The sequence below is a fragment of the Pezoporus flaviventris genome, unplaced genomic scaffold (assembly GCF_033815535.1).
Source record: "Pezoporus flaviventris isolate CSIRO_AGI_PZ_B2104156 unplaced genomic scaffold, CSIRO_AGI_Pfla_v1 ptg000031l, whole genome shotgun sequence".
Classification (NCBI taxonomy): Eukaryota; Metazoa; Chordata; class Aves; order Psittaciformes; family Psittacidae; genus Pezoporus; species Pezoporus flaviventris.
In genome coordinates, this window is record NW_026892579.1 from 30,900,231 (window position 1) to 30,920,431 (window position 20,201).

The following is a 20,201-nucleotide window of genomic DNA, read 5'->3' on the forward strand; positions in this document are numbered from 1 at the left end:
AAACATCAAGTCATTATGGAAGTACCCTCCTCTTGGAGGAAGAAAAGGGATGGGAAGCAAATATTTTTGAATATAACTTCATTTATCAACATCATTTAAGCTAATTCAAATTGGAATCCACATAATACATTCTTTATTATTAAAGCCATACCAGATTCTAAAGCAATGTTCATTTTGCAAATGAATGAAAATTAGTGTAATATTCCTATTGCTATTTTCAATTAAGATACTGATGTACAAGATAACGAAAAAGCCACAGTGGATGCAGTTGAGAGTCAAGAGTAATCTTGATATCATAGCGTTATTGCAAACCTATCTTTTCTAGATAAAATATCCCTTTTATCAGTAGGGGATATTGTTCTAACTCTGTGACAGCCATACTCTCCTGGGAACTTGTTCCAGAAAAGCCAGCTACCAGCATTCTTTCGAGTCAGATATGAATGAATCACCTGAGAAATGCCGCAGAACGTGATTAAAAGATGAGGATTTACCAGGTACTGAGTTGTCCTATATTATATTTACAGGAAAATAAATTGATACACATCATAAACCCCATAAATGCATACTTTATGCACCTGGAAAAGTCATGACATCCCAGTCTAGCAGAGCCAGACCCCACCTCTGATTTAAGGCAGCACCACATATCTCAAATAAAGATCAATCCCAAAAGGCTGTTCTAAAGCACCTCAAAATGCACTAGAAACCTGACCAGCAGTGAAGAGAATTGAAGGAAGGAACGCTGTTATACAAGAACATTTGCTCTTAAAAGCTTACCTCGTGTATACACACACACACATATATATATATATACATGAAATACTGGCATATCACAGTAAGTAAAATTTGAGGTGTTCTGCTTATATACAAATCAGGAAAAGAAAGAAAAGTCTCAGTTCCTCAAGTATAAGAAATTGATTTTCAATTCACTTTCAGGTGCATAGTTGTGTAAGATGCCTCCAGCATTTAGATCTCATAAAACACAATATACAGGTCCTGTCCAAATCTGATACACATTTACCTAGAGAAACTATTCTTTATTACACTAGAATAAGATAGAGAATTCCAATGGAAATAACATTTCTCTGTAGGGAAGAAAAAAATAACCAAAACCAAAACAAACCAACAGCACTATGTAAAAGACAGAAAAGGATTTTTTATTCTCATAGAAAATGACATTAAAAGGAACAATCCAAAGGAACTTGGGGGTAGAAAAAAGGGTAAGCTATATAGACAAAACATGGACACGAGTTTTAAAAAATACCCTCCCAAACTATACAATTGTTTTCAGTGTGTTTCCAAATGGGTAAATTACCTTCTGAATAAAAATCACATGCTCTTTTCACCATTGTATTTAGGTTCTGTTGGATGCCCTTACAAGTGGCTATTGAAACATGTGGTCACATTCACATAACCTCACCCAGCACATTTTATTTCAAGTGCACAGGTTCTGGTCAAAGGAAAGTTCAAGGCAAAGAAATACAAACATAGGCTCTGCTCCCCCAGCTCAAACCCATCTTCTGTGTAATGGTTTTCCCTACAAATAAGGCATAGCGGTTCAACTACTACATTAAAAGTAATCAAACAATGGGAAAGAAAACCACCCATGAACTCCTTCCAGAGAAGTACTTTATTAGGGAGGGTAAAAAGCACTGTTCAGACAGTCCGAATAGGCATGGCCTTCTGTGCTGTCGGGTTCCTCAGGCTCAAAGTCATCCGGGTCTGGGGGCAACTGGTCGTTATCTTCATCAGAAGTGGAAGGGCGTGTGAGGATTATTCGAGGTATCTTCAGCAAGATGCAAAAGATTTCAGAGAAAAGAGTCAGGTCAAGAGCAGAGAAGTGGGTAAAGGGTTTAAATGTGAAGCAGGTGATGAGACAAATATGAAAGAGATGTAACATAGCAGGGTTTCATAGCATCATAGAATAGTTTACTTTGGAAAAGACCTTTAAGATCAAGTCCAGCTGTTCACCTAACACTGCCAAATCCATCACTAAACCATGTCCCTAGTGCCACATCTACATGTCTTTTAAATACTGCCAGGGATAGTGACTCAACCACTTCCCTGAGCAGCCTGTGCCAGGGCTTGACAACCCTTTCAGTGAAGACATTTTTCTTAATATCTAATCTGAGCCTGGCATAACTTGAGGCCACTTCCTCTCCTCTTATTGCTTGTTACTTGGCTGCACTTCCACTAGCTCTCCCAGTACCATTGGGTGGATCCCATCCAGCTCCATAGACATGTGTGTGTCTAAGCAGGTTGTAACCATTTCCCTTTGGATTAGGGGGGCTTCATTCTGCTCCCTATCCCTGTCTACCAGCTCTGGCTGGTACCCAGAGAACAACTGAATTTACTATAAAAGGCTGAGACAAGTGGCATTAAGTACCTCAGCCTTTTCATCATCCTTTGTCACTATGTTTCCCCCCACATCCAATAAAGAATGGAGGTTCTCCCTAGCCATTTTTTTGTTTCCTTTTGTTTTCAGCTTTCTGAAAGAGAAAGTGTTCTATGCCAAAAATTGCATTGATAATTAAAGCAAAATAGAGATAAATCACCTTTGCCTCTCACTGGCCAGCTTTTTTTTTTTAAAAAAAAAAACACTTCCATAGGAAAAAAGAAAAAAAGGATAGAAAGATCTTTATAAACACAAATCAATATGAAAAATATAGAACTACTATTATTTAACTTCATTATTTATCAAATTCATGCACCTGAAATAAATAAAGTGTTAAGGACCATAAAACATATAAATTATAATTTATGTAACTATAAATTATCTAAAATATAATTATGCTTATAAGCATATCAATTATTGCTCTTTGGAAAACTGCATATTTTGGCTCTTTTTACTGACAAAACGTGTTTAAGGGAAATGGTAAGACAAAATGTCAATCTGTAATTCATTAATAAATATGCATATATGGATTTGATTCGTATCAATTTTTGTGCTACAACTTTGTGTTCTTTGAGAACTATATTGTAATGTTTTGTAATTTATTTAAGTGCTGTAAAGAGAAAAGAGAAGAATACTAGGTTCTTTATGTATAGGCAAATTATGTATCAGTAATGGTTTGTATCAATGAATGGGTTATTACAAATTTAACTCTGATGTGCAAATCAGATATTTTACTAATTTTTAAAAAAGTTTAACATGCAATGAAAACAGATATAACAGTAAGTCAGTATATCTAATGGAACATATAACAGTAAGTCAATATATCTAATGAGCAGGTAATATAATGACAGGTAATACATAAAATGCACATCTTAGGCACAGTCTGAAAATTTTCAAAAAAGGTAGTATTTTTTATTTATCAGCTACTTAGTTGCATTTCTTCACACTTTACAAGAATGATTAATGTTGACACCACACAATTCAATCATTTCTATACTATTTCCTTGCTGTACATTATTAGATTTAGGAAATGACACAAGCACATAGATGCTTCATGGCTGTTCAGCTAGTCAGCCTGTAGTTTTCTGCACTGAAGTAAAATGAATTATTCCCCAGGTTCCATCAATTGCATTAGCTCCAACTCTACTGACTGTTGGGGGGGCATGCACACTACACGTAGATACCGAAATGCACGTGTCAGTCCAGAGCTTAATCTCCCCCATGATGGGCATAAACAAATTTTAAAACCAGGTATAAATGAAGTTATATTCCCTGGAGTATTGAACATTCAGACATAGCTCCTTTTTTTTGTCTTTTTTTCCTTCCTTTTACATAGACAAAGAAGGACACATTTCTGGAAGCTTTAAATAAACTATATAGATCCTAAGTACTGGCCAAGCCAACAGCTCCTGGGAAGATTTTCTTCTGTCATGCACACCTGACAGCACTTATAAGCTTTCCACACACTGGATGTTTCTCTTGGCTCTGTTCATTGCTGAAAGTTATTTCTTATTTAACGATAGCCAGCAGCTTTGTGCTAAAGCGAATGCACATCCTATATATAAGGGTGGTATGCTGGGTCATATATTGAAATATCGCCATTTCAAGAACCAGTGTAGAGATCTATGCCCTATCTGAAGTTATCTGCAGAAATACCCAGGACCAGACTTTGCATTTCATTGAGCTGTCTGTTCAAAGCTCAAGGAAGGCCTTTCTTTTTGTACCATGGTACTAATAGTGTTCACTATTAGTGTTCACTATTCACTAGTAGTGTTAATAGTGTTTCCCCATGACCAGATTGCATTAAATTAGCAAGTATGAAGGAAGAGTCACTGGTATGTCTTTTTCCTTTTGAAGAACAGCCCTTAGCCATTTTGAATGTGAGTTATGGAAATTCTCTTTATCACCATGGTTTCTACTCCTCAGTGATCCCACTTGCAAGGAATCAAATCCAATTCTCTGTAAAAGCTTTTCTTAAAATACTTCATGATTTCTGGAGTCTGATTCTTGGATACTGTTTTTAAATACTATGATGGGACTAAGTCTTACAGTCACAAAGTCAATTTAATTGATGAAATGGAAAATAGAAAAAAAAAAAATCTAGCTGTTAGTGAGGCATAACCCTAAAAAATTAAACTAATAACATGAAGTTCTTGTGTGTTATTCCCCTCCACTACTGAAATACCCTTCTTTTAGAGGCCATTATTAATTTTATTTATCACAAAAAATACACATTTTAAAAAAGAATTATTTAAAAATTATTTAAAATTAATTACCAAAAAAATTTTTAAAAAGTAATTAATTATCTGAAAGAAACATAAAACTGCAATTGTAACAATATTGCTAGAGGAATGAATCCCACAGGATACTCAGTTCTGGCACAAATACTTCACATTTCTCCCTATGTTCAATACACTGCAAGCTGTAATTTGGCTTTCCCAGCTTTCCCAAAAACTTGTTTTATTTCCTTGATGACACACTCTATCCTACACCCACGGTCTGAAAGCCTGAACACCTCTAAGTACTTGAACAGCCAGCTGCAAGACTCTGCAAAAACCAATAGCCCTGTTAGACAATTTCCTGTCCACTGGTTCATGCCTGTCCAACATTTCTATGGTATTTGTATCAGCCTGTTCCATGAAATAAGTGCTGCTGGGGAAAGCCTTCCATGTAATCTTTCATGCTGCTGCAGATAAAGAGGAACTGGCACCAAATGACTAACTTTCTACAGCAGAGGTTGAACAGTGTCTCAACCCAGAAGTGCTGCAAAGGCTGGAAATCTGTGCTCCCAAGAGGAAAGCAGGATCAGCTTTGATCTGCAGCTGTCCCTCTGTATCCTCTCCAGGCAGATGAAAACTCGCACATACACCCACTCATGCTGATTTGGAGTCATAACGCTGAGTTTCTCTAACAAATCAAATATTCTGGTCCAAGCGCAGCCGTATCCTTTCTCCCTCTGCTTGCTGCACATCTCTCTGCCCATTCTCTCACTGAAACCCCTTCTGAACACATTGCTGTCCCCAAACTCACCACTGCTCGTTCCATTGTGGCCAATTGTACTGTTTTGTGCCTGCCTCCTGGACAGGATGTGGAAGAACCCCGATTTCCTTCCTGTTGAATCATAGGTACCAATGACAAAACAAAACAACTCTTAATTGTGAATTGTGCCACCTATGCAATTGCAACAACGAAAAGAGGATCAGGCCTCTACTTTCTCTCTCCTAGCATCAAAGTTATCAATCTCCTGAAAAAAAAAAACAAAAAAACAAACAAAAGAAACCAAACAAACAATAACAACAAAAAACAAAACCAAACAAACAAAAAAACCCCAAAACAAACCAAAAACAACACAAAACAGATGTAAGATGCACACTTCCCAGTTCTACCCACAGTGGACACATCTTCACCTAGCTGTCCCCTAGCAACCTAGCACTCTCCATCACTGCCTTCACATTCACCCTAGCTCCAGAAAAAACACTATCACTACAGGAAAATAAAGCAATCACTAAGTTTTATCAGATTCCTTTCCTTATCCAGTTTTGGTTTTTAGGGGAAAAAAAAAAAAAAAAAAAAAACAAATACGAAACCAAAACAAAGTAACAAAACTCAACATGATCTTTTGTTCCATCCTTTTCTCAAATCCACTGTTTCTCTTCCCAGAAGAGAAATCCCAGAAGTACTTTCAGGTTTCCAGGCTTATCTTCATTAACCAGAGTTTCACCTTGTTATGTAGGCAAGTTTTGCTTTTGAAACTTTTCTTTACCATTCATATTTAAATGCACATTTCCTGGTGCATCATGATTGAAGAAAGACAAAAGAACAGACTTCATGTGCAAAAAAATGTCACAGAAAGTGGAAGCAAACTATTTCCACTGCCCCTTACAAGAAGGGCAAGACAGACATTTGGGATGGAAAGAAGGAAAACCTTTCCAGCACAGGCAACTGATCTCAAGCTGCTTCCCTAAGGCACCTGGGAAAGTGTAGAATTCCCATTTTCTACCAGTAATTCTTCAGAAGTTGGTCCTGGTGTAGGAAAACAGATTATCCAGGATCCTGTGTTGTTCCATTGATTTACTCCACTAGTTTTTACTGAATAGTGTCTGAACTTGTTTAAAATATTTCCGTTGAAATTGCGTAGTCCTCCTACTCGCATCCCATCATCATTCACGCGTTATTAAAATAATACCCGAAGCACGAGTCAATCCCAAGCATCAAAATATATGGACTACTTTTCCAGAAAAATGTAGGATTAACCATTTTAAACAGGTTACTATTTTCCTTTTGCCCCTGAAACTGTATTTGCAGTGCCTAAAAAGTAAATTTCTCAAAGGACATGTCCCATACCAAAACCAGTGTGTTCACTGCGGGAATTTCATTCACTACCTCATTTGCATCTTTCTCACGCTTTTCAACATAAATACTAAGACTTTGGACACTGAAAAGATTCACTAAAAATGTTGTTCTTGTTTAAATCAGGTATTGATAAAAATCAAATTATTTCACGCACTCACTTAATGGAATTACCACCCTTCATCAAATGCTGGGGTCCTTTAGCTGAGCACAGACATGGGCTGCCTACGCAATCCTAGTACACTGCAAGAAGCTCTAAAATATATCCATCTAGATAACCTGGGACAATTCAGCTGTGGTATTGGCTGCAAAAATTCTTTCATATTGAAATAGGATAGGAACAAACCCGCAACTACCTATGATGCTCCAGCTGAAAGCATCTTCTTAAAGCATCATAAATGAGATGTTCTGCCAACAGGTTAACATCCAACAATTTTTAACGTCCTGTTGTGCACATGTGCTTTCCTTTTCCACTTAAAAATGTTTGTCCAAAAGGTTGCAGAACAGTCTGTAAAGAACAGCTCATTTTGTCTTTTTTAACCTTTTCAAAACAAATCCAAACAGAACAAAACCCACCACCTTTTTTCTCTTTTATAAGTCTTCCCCTTTCCCTGACCTCCCCCCTCACAGTGCCATACTCCAATCTTAGCAGCAGAATAAAGCTCTCAAGGCAAGAGTCACAGAAAGCCTGAGCTTCGCATGAAAGGCATAACCAGCAGCGACAGGGCAAAGCACAGCTGCAAGCAAGGCCAGCCGCTGGGGAGAGGCTATGAATCAGAAGGTGATCAGACACATGAAAAGCCCAAGTTTGAAAGAACAGGGGTAAGGGGAAAGGATTTGGATTGACCTTTTGGAAGAAAGACAGACAAATTTTTAACCCTAGTTCAAACAGGTCTGTTTCTAAAGAAAATATTCTTCAGCAAGAAAATACCTCTAATAGGGAAGCCTGCCTACTTGAATTCCATATATCTGAACAGTACATATTTGACTTAACAACTGATCTTCACTGAAGGGCACCAGCCTTAGCACTGGTGTAAACAGGGGAAAGCAAAATCATCTATCCAGATGAGAGCATTTGCAGGGGTTTGCATAAACCTCATAAATAATGTAATGATTTCACACTTAATTTTACCTTTTTTATCATCACTGCTGATGGCAGCATTATTTTAGACTTGAGCAACAGGAAATTGAGACTTCCCACTAAACAGTTCAAACATGCCATTGCTAGATGTGAAAGGCTGCATTTGGTAATGACTGTACTTATGGAAGAAACTGTCTAAATCGAATTTTAAGTGAAGGAGGGCACTGAGTCATGCCTGAAAAAGTGTTACACAACTGAATTTTTAGACAATATTTTTTAAAGAAGATGCCAAAATGCATTCAACTAGAATAACAGAGAATGAGCTGATCAACTGCCGCACAGTTGAGACCAAACTTGCATCTAGTAGGCTATTTCATTAAAGCAATACGATGTGTTGCTCCCAAAGACAGAGATAAAGGATAAAAGCAACCTTCTCCCCAAAATGAAACATCCAGAAAATACAATTTAAAGAGGGACAAAGAGATCTAATTAAATCCTCTTGAATTTGTTACCCACAAGCAACCTCACTGCAGAAGCAGGCAAGGTAGCCAAGGTGCCACAAGGGAGGGAGGCTGGGGCAGAGGCTGAGGCAGAACCACAAGAAACGCCTAATGCACAGCAGCATGTATGAAACCATGAGTATTTGCAACCCCCACCCAGGCATTCAACACAGCTTCCCTTTAATAGCATGTTACCGGGAACATTTTAACTAGCATGTGTTTCAGACTGCATCCCTAACACTCCTCGTCTTGGAAATCCTTGATTGCATCCCTTCCCCTGATGCATTACAGTGTTATTTCACTGCTTTCAAAGCCTGTGGCCAAACTCCAGGAATTATGAAGTCAGATGAAGAGACAGGTATAAACCTCTCCTGCACCCTGGAGAAGATAAATCATGGTCAGGCACGGAAGAAGCACCTCATTATGCTGTGCAGCAGAATACTTCTGCACAAGGAAAGCAGTGGCCCATGCTGCTGCGTTCATGGGGCCACTGGCTCATGACAGCACCTGCTCTGGGTTGGAAGACGGCAGTACATAATTCCTTACACTTGGAGCAGCCACACTGCTCTCAAGAACAGTGAAAGACTCATGCCTGAGCTTTGGCACTGTTTTCAAACATGCTGTCTTGGGTTTGCATGCAGCATTCCAGTGAGAGCTCAGAGCACCCCATCCCTCTTCCCTGAGCTCATTGCTCTTTCGACAGTGGTGTTTTGATCTGAAATCTACTTCAGCTCAGCATGGTTTTCTGGTAGTTCAATGCACTAGACAAATGCCACTGCATTTGCTCTACCCTAAAATTTCTTCTGTGTGAATTTCCTAGAGATTGATATCCTTGAAAGGCCAGGTTTAAAACTGGGTATTTTTTCCCTTCTTATTGGGATAGCATGTGAGCCCTTTTAATGTTGTCTCTGTCTCCCAGAGTGTAGTATATATAACATTTGGGCATGCCACATTTAGAGCAAAGTTCCTTTCTATTCTTCCTATCCAGCAGTTGAGTGCCTCCAAAGGGCAATGCACAAGGCAAGGGAGTTAAGTAAAACTCAACGTTGCATTTCATAGCAGACAAAAATGAAAGATCAGTGTCCATCATGTCATATCTGCAAAGTTGCTGGCCATAAAAGCCTTTTATATAATTCCAACTTCGTAGGAAAATTGCCCTTCCTCCATTTCTTTTATCTTCTAATGTACCACTGGATAATGATTTCCCTGAAACTGGAAATTGGCACTTCATAGATTTTCATTCAAGTGCTTTCTGTGAAATCATTGATGTCCTGACGCTATAAAAACATTGAAGAAAATGAATTCTTTTGATCACATTGGAAGACTTAAAAGGTCCTGCCCCCATAAGCAGTGCTACCCATGGTCCAAGTTACCAAACCTTTGACTTTGAAGAAAGTTCATCACCCCTGTGAAAGGCAGCGGTCATACCTGCAGGAATTCAGTACAGCCACCTCCTCTGCTGAATTCCTACAGAGTCCATGAGGATGCATTTCACAAGGGGAGATGCTGATCATTTGTGTGATTGTTCAAATATTTATCCTCTTTCATTCTCAAATACTATGTTATGTCCTACAGCATGGTACCTTGCTTGAGTCTACTTGTTTCTTGTATGTGTTTCTGCTTATGTTGTCTAAAGTCTTACATTGTCTACCAAAAGATGGGTTTACTTTGTAGATTTTTTTCTGTAACTTTGAGGTATTCCAATACGGTATCTTGAGCAGATCAATTAATGATTTATTTTTTAAAGGTTTTTCCTATTTAGCATTGTTAATTACAAGCTCTGCAAAACTGAAGAATTTAAACTTTGAAGTGAGTCAGTTCTGACTGAGTCAGAATTTGGTATCTCTGCACTTTTAACAGAAAAACTAAAACATTTGGCTTTTTTGGCTTAAAGAAGTTCTTCAGATTTGTCCAATCCTTTGAGAGATTTTATATTAAATAGAAAGTCTCTAATACCCTTATGATGTTAATAGCCCCCAAAAATGGATCCAAGAGATGACATGACGATGCATGTCATGAAGTGATAGGAGATGCTGAAACCCAGCAACACTCTCCATTCAGTCAGACAATATCCATTGGAAACTTTAGTCAGAGCTTGAATAAAAATATTTTTTCTGGAGAAAGACTGTGCAGGGCTTGTTCTGTGTCTGAGAGGATGAGTAGGAAATAAGGAGCAGAGGGCAGAAGACAGAAAAATAAGAGAACTGGAAATGAACTCCAAGTTGCAGTTCCTTCTGTCAGCAGGGGGCACTATTGGCAGCGTTTGTATCCTGCACTTTTTCCTCCCCGCTGTAGTTAGGCTATGCAGCATTTTACACGGCTGTGCAGCATTTTTCACGCAGCCTGCGTGTAGATAGTTCTGTTTCTAACCTGTCATCTTTTGATGTCCATATTTACATACATACTCTTATATTAATATTACAATTTTAAATTCCAAAGACTGTTTAATTTGGTTTTATATATACTAATTAAAGTAAAGGATTCCATATTTTTGGTGTGATCGGCATAGCTGAGAAAAGTCTATAAAATACAGTATGTAAAAAAGTACTATAACTGTAATTAAAGTTCTTGGGCCTCTATATTTCAGTAAAATAACCATATTAAAACCAAGGGTAATTCCCATTTTTCCTTTGCAAAACAAGGACTTGGCATGAAAGAACTTTTCATTTTCTGTCCAATAAAACACTGATCATTCACACTGTCATGGAATCTTAAAGCTGGAACAAAGGGTTTCAAATTGAGTTTGACTGGATGTGTTAACAATTCAAATGAGCCTTTTAGAATAAGTTAGAGCAACCAGGCACATGGAGAACAAAGAGGAAAACTGAATCTGGTAGCAGCATTGCCCTTTATAATGTCAAAGCATCAGGCTCAGAGATGGGATAGGCAATGGAAAGAGATGGATAGAGGGCTATGGATAGCAAATAAGAGACCTAATATTATCACAGCATATGCAAAGAGAATGTTTATTCAGATTCAATTAAAAAAAAAGATAAAGACTGAGTCTATGCTGAAGGGAAGGAACAGTGATGACATAGGAGAGAGGGAGATGGGAGATGGGCAACATCCAGCACATAATTCAGCTTTTACAGGAAGAATAATAAGAGCCTTTGGCTTCTTTGACAACATGCTTCTCTCCTTCCCTGCCTTGATGCAGATGCACCCATCTTCTCTTGAAACCTTGCCAGAAATACAAAGGAAACAAACCTTCCTAGATTCCTAGCAAAGAAGATTCTGCATTAAGGTCCTACTGCCATCTGCTTCTCTGAACATGCAAAACATGTTCTCTATAAGAAGCCAGGCTGCAAACATTTTTCAGATAAGACAGTTACTGAGAAATAAGGGGAACTTCACCAGAGAAAGCCAAGAGTGAGAGGAGTGAGAGGAGATGAGATACTGAGCAGTTCCTGAGCCAGCAGGACACTCCTCAAAAGCCCATAATCCCTAAAACTGATGAAAACTGCTCTAGGTTAAAGGCAATAACTACACAATTGATGGGTTCTGATAAAGATTAAAAAAAAAAAAAGAAAAAAAGAAAGAAAGAAAAAGAAAAAAACCCCAAATACAAGTGTTTCTCCACAGAAGAACACATATTTTGGCTACTTTAGACACTTGGAACATATTCAGCCAAATGACTCCCTCTGTCTACCATGCTCTAAGGTAAGTAAGCATTTTGGTGTAATCTGCCTCCTCCTCCTTTCACAGGTGAAGAACTTTAAGGGAGACATTATTTTCCAAGGGGCATACAACGTAAAAAACAGTCATTTCCTCTTTTTGACTGAAAACACTAAAATTCAGATACACTACAACAGATCCAGGCCCCTAGCAATGTGAGAATCAACAATTTCAACAGTAGTTCCTCTAGCAGGAAACCTTGTGCTTCCTGCAATATGGGTTAAGACTGTAAGAAGCAGCTACCAAGTAGAGCTGGACCAAAACAAATTATAGAAGCATTTTGATCTGGAAAATAAAAGTGGTCTAAATGTTTCACAAGAGGATGCTGGAGACCACAGCCCCCAAAATAAGTTTCTTTAAGAACTCAATAGAAAAAAAACCTTTGTTGGTCCACTTCATAGACAAAAGCTGAAGCTCAACCCTCCTTAAATATCAATTCACACAGGAAACCAGAGGAAACCAAATTTGTGTGGTCTATTTTCTTATTTTTCAGCCAACTAACAAATCACATTATTTAAAAAAATGTGTATGGTTAATAAAAACTGAATGTGGTCTTTGATAATAGTCTTTCATATAGTAGGTAAACTTTCACTTTGCCATTAGCTGGGTTGTGAAGGGCCTTCCTGGAAAAGGATAAAAAAAGGTTGGAAGAGGAATCCAACAAAGCACTCCTCAGGCATTTGCTGTAGGAGAAACAGTTGTAGCTTCCTGGTACTTCAGGCTTAATACAAGTAAGTTGCTTTTTGACCTTAATCATTCAGACATCTTGATCTTACTGTATCTCCCTAATAAAGCCATAATTTCAGGTGTGCACATGATTGTGCCAATTGTGCCATGATTGGACCATCAGAGACTGGACTTCAGAGAGTTGAGATTTTGAGAGTTCACAAAAGTGGATCAGATTTCTTAAAGCCATCCTGCAGGCTCAGCTGTGTCCTGTGGCACGTGTGAGAGGTTTAATCTCATCTGAAAATAGCCACCTAAAATATGGGCATGCAGTTTTAGCCTGTCATGCAAGTTCCCCCTTGAGTCAAAAGATACAAATGGTCACCTCCAGGTAGCAGCTCAACATCTCCCTCCTAAAAGAGGCCTCCTGGAAATGCTGCTCCTTCCATTAACTAGAAAGAGAGTCTAGACAACAGAATAAACACTCAAACCGGAGGGAATGGACACTACTCTTAAAGCCTCCAAAACAGAGTGCTTCAAAAGCTCTGGTCTGGTGCTTATCCAGATGAACTCCACTCAAAACCACATCCCAGCTGCTGTGACAGCCAAGTAAACACTTGATAGGATCATTAATCTTTGGTAGGTGTTCCCCTCTTACAGAGCTGCTAACAAGTATTGTGCTACTCTACCATATTTGCTAGCCTTAATGACAGACAACACAAAGTACTTTGCTAAGCATGATTTGTTACTCACTGGGGCCCCATCTTACTTACTGTTATGATGTGGTTTACTGTTGGGAAGGGACTGCCCTTGGATGAAGCTTCAATGGGACCAGCATCAAGAATGTTGGGTTCTGAAACGAGGGATGCCTTTAAAGAAAAAGCAGCAGAAATGCACATTTTTATTCTGAATGCTGTTTAAGAAGGGAATTCTCTCCCTCTCAGGTTAGTATATAGATGCTTGGCCCTATCATTATATATGATTGCACAGTGAAAGCAAATATTGTAATTCTTGCTATATGCCCTTTTTGATGAACACACTGTATTTGAACTGTTGAAATGGTCGGTTCAACAATAAGCAGTTGTAACACATAGTATCAAGAGAAAAATGCTGGTTATTTGTACACAGATTAGTCCTTTAGTCAAAACATTAGGACTCCTATGGCACACCTAAATGCATTAATTGCTTCTCATCTCCCACATATTAAAAAAGAGGTTTCACACAAACACACACACGCACACACACACACACACACATTCTTTAAATAGATGAAAGATTGTGCCATCTTGTGGGAGACAGAAATCATAACTATTAGTAGGATAACAACAGCAGAACAGAACATTATGCAGTGGAAATTTCTTCTCTTTTTTACTTGCTTCACTATTCATTAAATGAACAGACATCAGTAGCTAGTATATTTCAAATAGCCTCCAAAATAAGAACAAATTATGGCCTCATGGAGGAAGCTAAGCAAAGCAGCTGATATTTAAGATACTGACTCTACCAGAAACTTTGCTCAGAAGTTAAAGCAACTAAAAAGCCTGTTGTTTTTTTTCCTCCTTGATCATCTGATAATGTGAAATATACAAAGAACTATTTGAATTCTTTCATGTTTGTTAAACTATAAAAATTAGATAAGGATAATCTTTTCATAAAATAAAAAAGATAAAATTACACCAAATTCTATCTGTAATTAACCTTTTAGAGATGTCAAATTAACTTCCATATCTGCATTGTGTAACACAGTCCTCTATTTATCAGTCTATAGTATAGTTTTACAAAATTAGTAGGTTATCATTAATTTGACTTTGGTCGATATAGTTTTTAATCCCTATTCCTGGCAATGTAGTAGACATAAAATATTGCCTGCTCTATTCTACCTTAAAATTCAAGAACGAGTGTGCTGGAGTAAAAACTATTAACTTAAGCAAGTATAAATGACAGTTTAAGAGAACAAGAGGTGAAAAAATAATTACAGACCAGTTTCACCTCAAAGCAATTTTGTAGATGCTCTCCTCCCACTCCACCTTTCTCAGCAGGTGAAAAACAAACAGTAAGTTAAAAATATGTACCACAAAACTGTGCGTGATTTTGGGAACCTCTGAAGCTCAAGAGAGTGGCTTCTGATAGGAAAGATGAGGCTTAGGTGGAGCAGCCTGAGACACTTTTATCCTTTGGCACTTGGCACTGTAAGCCTCCATCAGGGGAGTTACTTTGAGCTGTTCTCTCTCAACCAAAAATTACCTCTGAGAAACAAGCTCATCTAGTTTCTATTTCTTTGTAACAACTGAAATGAACTCATCTGGTAAATCTAATACAATGTCATAATAAAGCTTCTTGGACCGAGTACAACTGCATTTCTGCTTACATAACTGCTTACTAAGACCATTATTTTGCTTTAAAAATCAGACATTTAAGTGAACACTTTGAACATACAGATCTGAAAACCAGAATATAATAAGAAGGAATACAATAATTTAATGATATTATTATTTCTTTATAATGTAGTTTGGGAAGTATCTACAAAGCTAAAGCAAACCTAGATCTAGATCTCAAATTTCCCAACTCTGAGTGATTTGATTTGAAGATAACAAGAGAACACACTCCACACTGACAAACAACCCATCTACCTCTGCCACTCTGTGTCCTGCTTGTACCCCAGCCAAGTCTATTGGACCATCTTTCTGCAGCCGTGCAATCACGATCCCCTGGTAACACAAAAGACAGGTTTCAGGCCTGACAGGGTTTCTTGCAGTGTTCTTAGATGTCAAAAGCAAACAGGAAGTAATTAATTTGCAGGACTCGTTGTTCTGCTGCCTCTACTTAAAGAACAACTAAAAGTCTTAGCAAATTAGGAAGAGAAAAAGGTCTCCATAGCTGACACATTTGACAATGAAAAAAAAGTCTTTAATTGTTTACTCTGTGCCAAGGGGGACAGACTGGGAAACAAAGATTTATTTAAATGATAATTAAGGGAGAAGATGTGAGAAACACTTCTCTTAAATGAAGTTAGCTCCTGGGAAGGAGCAAACGGGATGGGAGAGACATGTGGATTGCCAAGGGAGTGACCCCAAACCGAGGCAGAAAGCGGAAACTAGCACACAGTGTTTCAGACAACAGATTGTGTTTGGAAAATCAATGGTTTACATCGGGTTTTCTCTTCAAAATCATCCCTCCAGGAGCTTCCCCATGAAAATCTATTGCTGGCTTCTACTTCAGGAAATATAATCTTTACTCTTGTTCACTTTATTACAAAGATAGTGATGTTACATTGAGGACAACCTCAGAAAGAAAACAACAAAATAATAGCTTCATAGAACTGCTCATCAGTTTCTTTCTCATGTTTACTAGATAAATTTTGAGTTATGAAATGCACCTCATCATTGTCTTTACATGGAGATGAGCCCTTTCCACCAGCAATGCTAATACCAAGACTCCCCATTTGACTGCACACAGTAATGGTTACCTGGAAAAGAATTATAATGGGTAAGTGCACGATTAATGACATGAACAATGCCTATTTATTACATGAACAATGAAAACTTACCTCCCACTCTGAACACCAGCAGCTTTGCCCCTGTAGAGCTCAACCCAGATCAAAATAGTGCTGTGTTTCAACACTGGCATATGTAAGACTAGTCTTTACTCTTTAATAACACAAAGAACGCATTATTTCTCCACGTTTGACAGTCATGCAAAAAACATATAAGGCTGCTGACCAGACCAGTTGTTTCATAAACCCCACTGATTTTCTGAGCATTCAAAATGGCAACAAAGCCAGTACACAGGAGGAATGAAAAGTAAATACTTTTTCATGAGTTTATGAAAAAACCTTTGCTTTCGAGCCTCATCTACAGTCTGATTTGCTTGCTCTCAATACCCTATCAGTCACTTGAAAGCCACCCTACAAGCTGGGTGCTTAGACTTAACATACCCTCCTGCTGGAGACTTCACAGGACCATGCCACCAACAGGTCCCAGCATGGGTGCAACACCCAGTAAGCTGCCCTTCCTGGTGCTACATCCTGTGACCCTAGGGCTGCTGCAAGATTCTGCATCTCCTGCCCATGGGTGGTCACCAGAGGTGGAATCTGTGCTGGGAGACCCCTGTGAGCCAACCTGTATAGTATATTTTCTCCTCATGGGCTCCAAAGCCTGCGAAGATGGGATATATCCATTGAGTTCAGGGTACAACTTTCTCCATAAACTTCAGCCCAAGCCTTGCAGTTCTCTCTTGATAAATTCTCATCCCTTTTCATGGGATGGAGGCTTTCTCATGCTATGATGGTAAGGCCATGCCACTGTTCCATGGACTAAATGAAGACTTAGCTGAGTGCCCACATGCACACATTCTTGAGGTGACCTTACAGTACCAAAGCTGGATATATAAAACGAGTCAGTATTGAGTGACTACAAAGAAAATATTTACTGTTTTTTTAATGTAAAACTCTTTTCCCATATAAGCCAGTGGGCACAAGGTCAAACCTCAGCTCCGTGAAAGAGAAGTCGCAGACATCTACTATGCAATATTCCCTCTTCTTTGCATCTTTCATAAATTACCTCACACAAGAAGGGGACTTCCCCATGAACATAAGGGCTTCCCCACAGACACACACAGACCCTCCCCATTAGCAAGCCCAGCCCATGAAGCAGTTTAATACCTTCAGTGGGGGCTGTGGCACATCAACTGCCCTCGATTCCTCCAGGGTGCATCCACTCTCACTGGGGAAGCTGCCCGCTGCTGAGATGGGTGGCTGCACCTTAATGTTAGTCCCTGAAAGAGTCTTCCCTTTCATTGCCAACTTGTGCTTTTCTTGAAGAACTGTTCTGGTGTTTCTTTGATCTCTCATGCTGTCGTCAGTATCAAACAGACTGCCAGAAAACTTGGAAATAGGTTCCTGGGGGTTAGAGATAAAAAAGGTAAACATAGCAACAACAAGGAGAATACCTATCTGATACCCAGCCCCTACCTGTGGTAAATTGGATGTGTTCCTCTCTATCACATTGCTCTTCATTAGATTTGTTTCAATAAAGACAAATCTGTAACTTTAAAGCAAATGTGCAAGTATCTTTTTTTTACCATTATTTCTCTGGACATGGTTTTCCCTCAGTATGGGGGTAGATATTATGGAAACTAGGAGAGGATTGGCATTCATACAGACTTTCATTGTATCCCCTGGCACACACAAGCACATACAACACACATACACCCAAGTAAGTCCTGCAATGCCCTATTAAAAGGACAGAACATGAGAATGAGACTATTTGGGTCAGCTTCTGGCAGCTCAGTAGCACTGAATCTGCTGTCCAAGGACAAGGAACCATACACCCAAGGCAAAGGAAAGGGCTTTCCATGCAGAAAGTAAAACATTTTTTGCAGTTTCTTAAGGTTCACATTCTATTTTTGGGATCACAGGTGTGGGAGGGAAGGGAAGAACCTACCTTGCATTTACATCACTAAGAAAGGATTTTGTTTAAGCAGTTGGAATGACTTTATTTAGCTGCAAATGGCAGTTGAGTGGAGACCTGCAAACTTAGTGATTTAGGGGTCCACTGGAAGTGGAGCCTCAAAGGTGAGGCATCCTGAAGCCTTCTTTGAAGCCTGGCACTAGGCTGTACCTAATCTGAGATGCAGTGAGGAACTGACAATATCACCACAAGCACTTGAAAAGAGAAATACACAATTAAAGCACATCCCCCAAACAATCAAAGCTTCAGACAAGCTTGACTGCAAAACACAATTTTCCAGTTATCAGTTATCTTGGCTAAGTGAAATCAAGCCATGATGTCCAAATTCTGATCAGATTTTATGGATGCTATTTATATGTAGCTGACTTTTTTCTCCTTAATTTGATGGGTAGGGTTAAATTAGATCTTCATGTTACTATAATCATATCTTTTAGTGGCAGTAAAATGATACAGCAAACAAAGGTCAACACCTTTCAAAAAAACCCACATAGGTCTTCCTATGCTTGGAAGTTTAATATCAGAAATAAAAAGCAGTGGCATTACAAGGAACAGAAGCCCCACTGGACATTTTATTTTTCAGTTGATACCAGAGCTTTCCCACAATCTCTTTTTGTTGGGATGAAAGAAGCACCGCCAACCCCATGGAGAACAACCAAGGCATGACAGCTTCCTATTTTCATTTAAAAGGGAATTTGTTTAGCTTTAACTCCCATAAAACATTCATTATCTCTCTTCTCTTGAAAGAGATGCCTCTTTACTGTCACCAGAATAAATAACACAGACTCATCAGCAGTGCTAGGGTGCCAAGGGGGAAGGCCAGGAGGGAGAGCTGGGTGTGAAGGCTGGAGAGTGGGCACACCAGCAGCAGTCTGGGGCTAGGAAGGGAGAAGAGATCCTGGCAGAGGAGCAAGAGTCCGAGTTCCTCCCTCAACTCTTAGCAAATATCTGGTGAGCAAGGCCCTGAAAGGGAAGGATGGCAAGAGTGCAATCACAGCCTCCTTTTCTCAGGCTTCAATCAAGAAGACAGCCAAGTTTACACCCGGCTGACAGATAATGAGCACTGGCTAGAGGAACCATGGCATCCAGGGTTTCCCAGATGTCAGCATCCTGGAAGAGCACTACCCAAAATTAATTATGCAGTGGAGTAACACTGCAACCTCAGTTTTCTACCATCCAGTCCTTGGGAAACATAACTTCAAACACTGCTATCAACCTGCTTACCTGAAAGACATGGTAACAGGGGATATAAGTAGAAGTTAAATAAAAACCTATCATTGCTCAAGTTACTCATCATAATGAGCAAGTTGCACTGTGCTCTTGGGGACTGGATGGATTGTTTAACTGCAAGCAAAGTAAGCGAATAAAATACTGAACATGATTCTGTACCCTCTGCACAGGAAAGGATGTGAAAACGCAGGCCGTGCAGCCTCCCGCTAACCCAAAGTGCTCGGTAGCGTAGCTGGGCAAGAAGATTGTAGCTTCTGGACCAGCACACAACACTGACTTCAAGGAGACTACATACATCATCAGGATCCTCCAGTTCCTCTGCTTCTTGCTCGGGACTGATCCTTCCCTCCCTCCATTTTCCATTAGCAGCACTGAATTTGTACAGGTTTCCACACTGAAAACTTTCCTTTCCTTTCAACGAGGACCAGCGAGAGCCCTGGGAGCTCCAGTTGTGCCCACCATACAGTTTAGGAGACTTTGGAAGCCACTTAATAGAGTCCTGAGAGGAAGATAACAAAAAAGAAACAAACAAAAAAAGAAAGGGGAATGAATAGATTTTAAGAAAGTGGTTGAAGTATGTATGTGCAGAAATTGTCTGCCAAGTTCTGCAAGGTATTTTAGTGTCTTGTAAATACTGGGCTTCCCCTTTTTGCCTTGAGAGGTACCTGCAGTCCTGGAGAGACACTTTGACAATTAACTGGCATTACTGGTGATAACAAAGAGCAAGTGAAGGCTGCTAAATCAGTGGAAGCCTTCAGGGACTTACATCAGTGTGGAACCAAGCCCACTTTCAGCATCATAAAGAAGAATTAATGACCAACAACAGTCTTCAATAACGTCAT

At 39.1% G+C, this 20,201-nt stretch overlaps 1 protein-coding gene across 1 annotated transcript; it reads right to left on the bottom strand.

The window, feature by feature from the left end:
• Positions 1-1,609: 1,609 nt before the first annotated feature.
• Positions 1,610-20,201, bottom strand: LOC133273390 (uncharacterized). The gene is made up of 6 exons (XM_061461783.1): positions 20,181-20,201; positions 19,655-19,858; positions 17,325-17,561; positions 15,295-15,372; positions 13,438-13,533; positions 1,610-1,783 (listed from the first exon to the last, which is right to left on the bottom strand). The coding sequence occupies exons 1-6, from the start codon at positions 20,199-20,201 to the stop codon at positions 1,631-1,633; spliced, it is 789 nt and encodes a 262-aa protein (XP_061317767.1). The 3' UTR covers positions 1,610-1,630.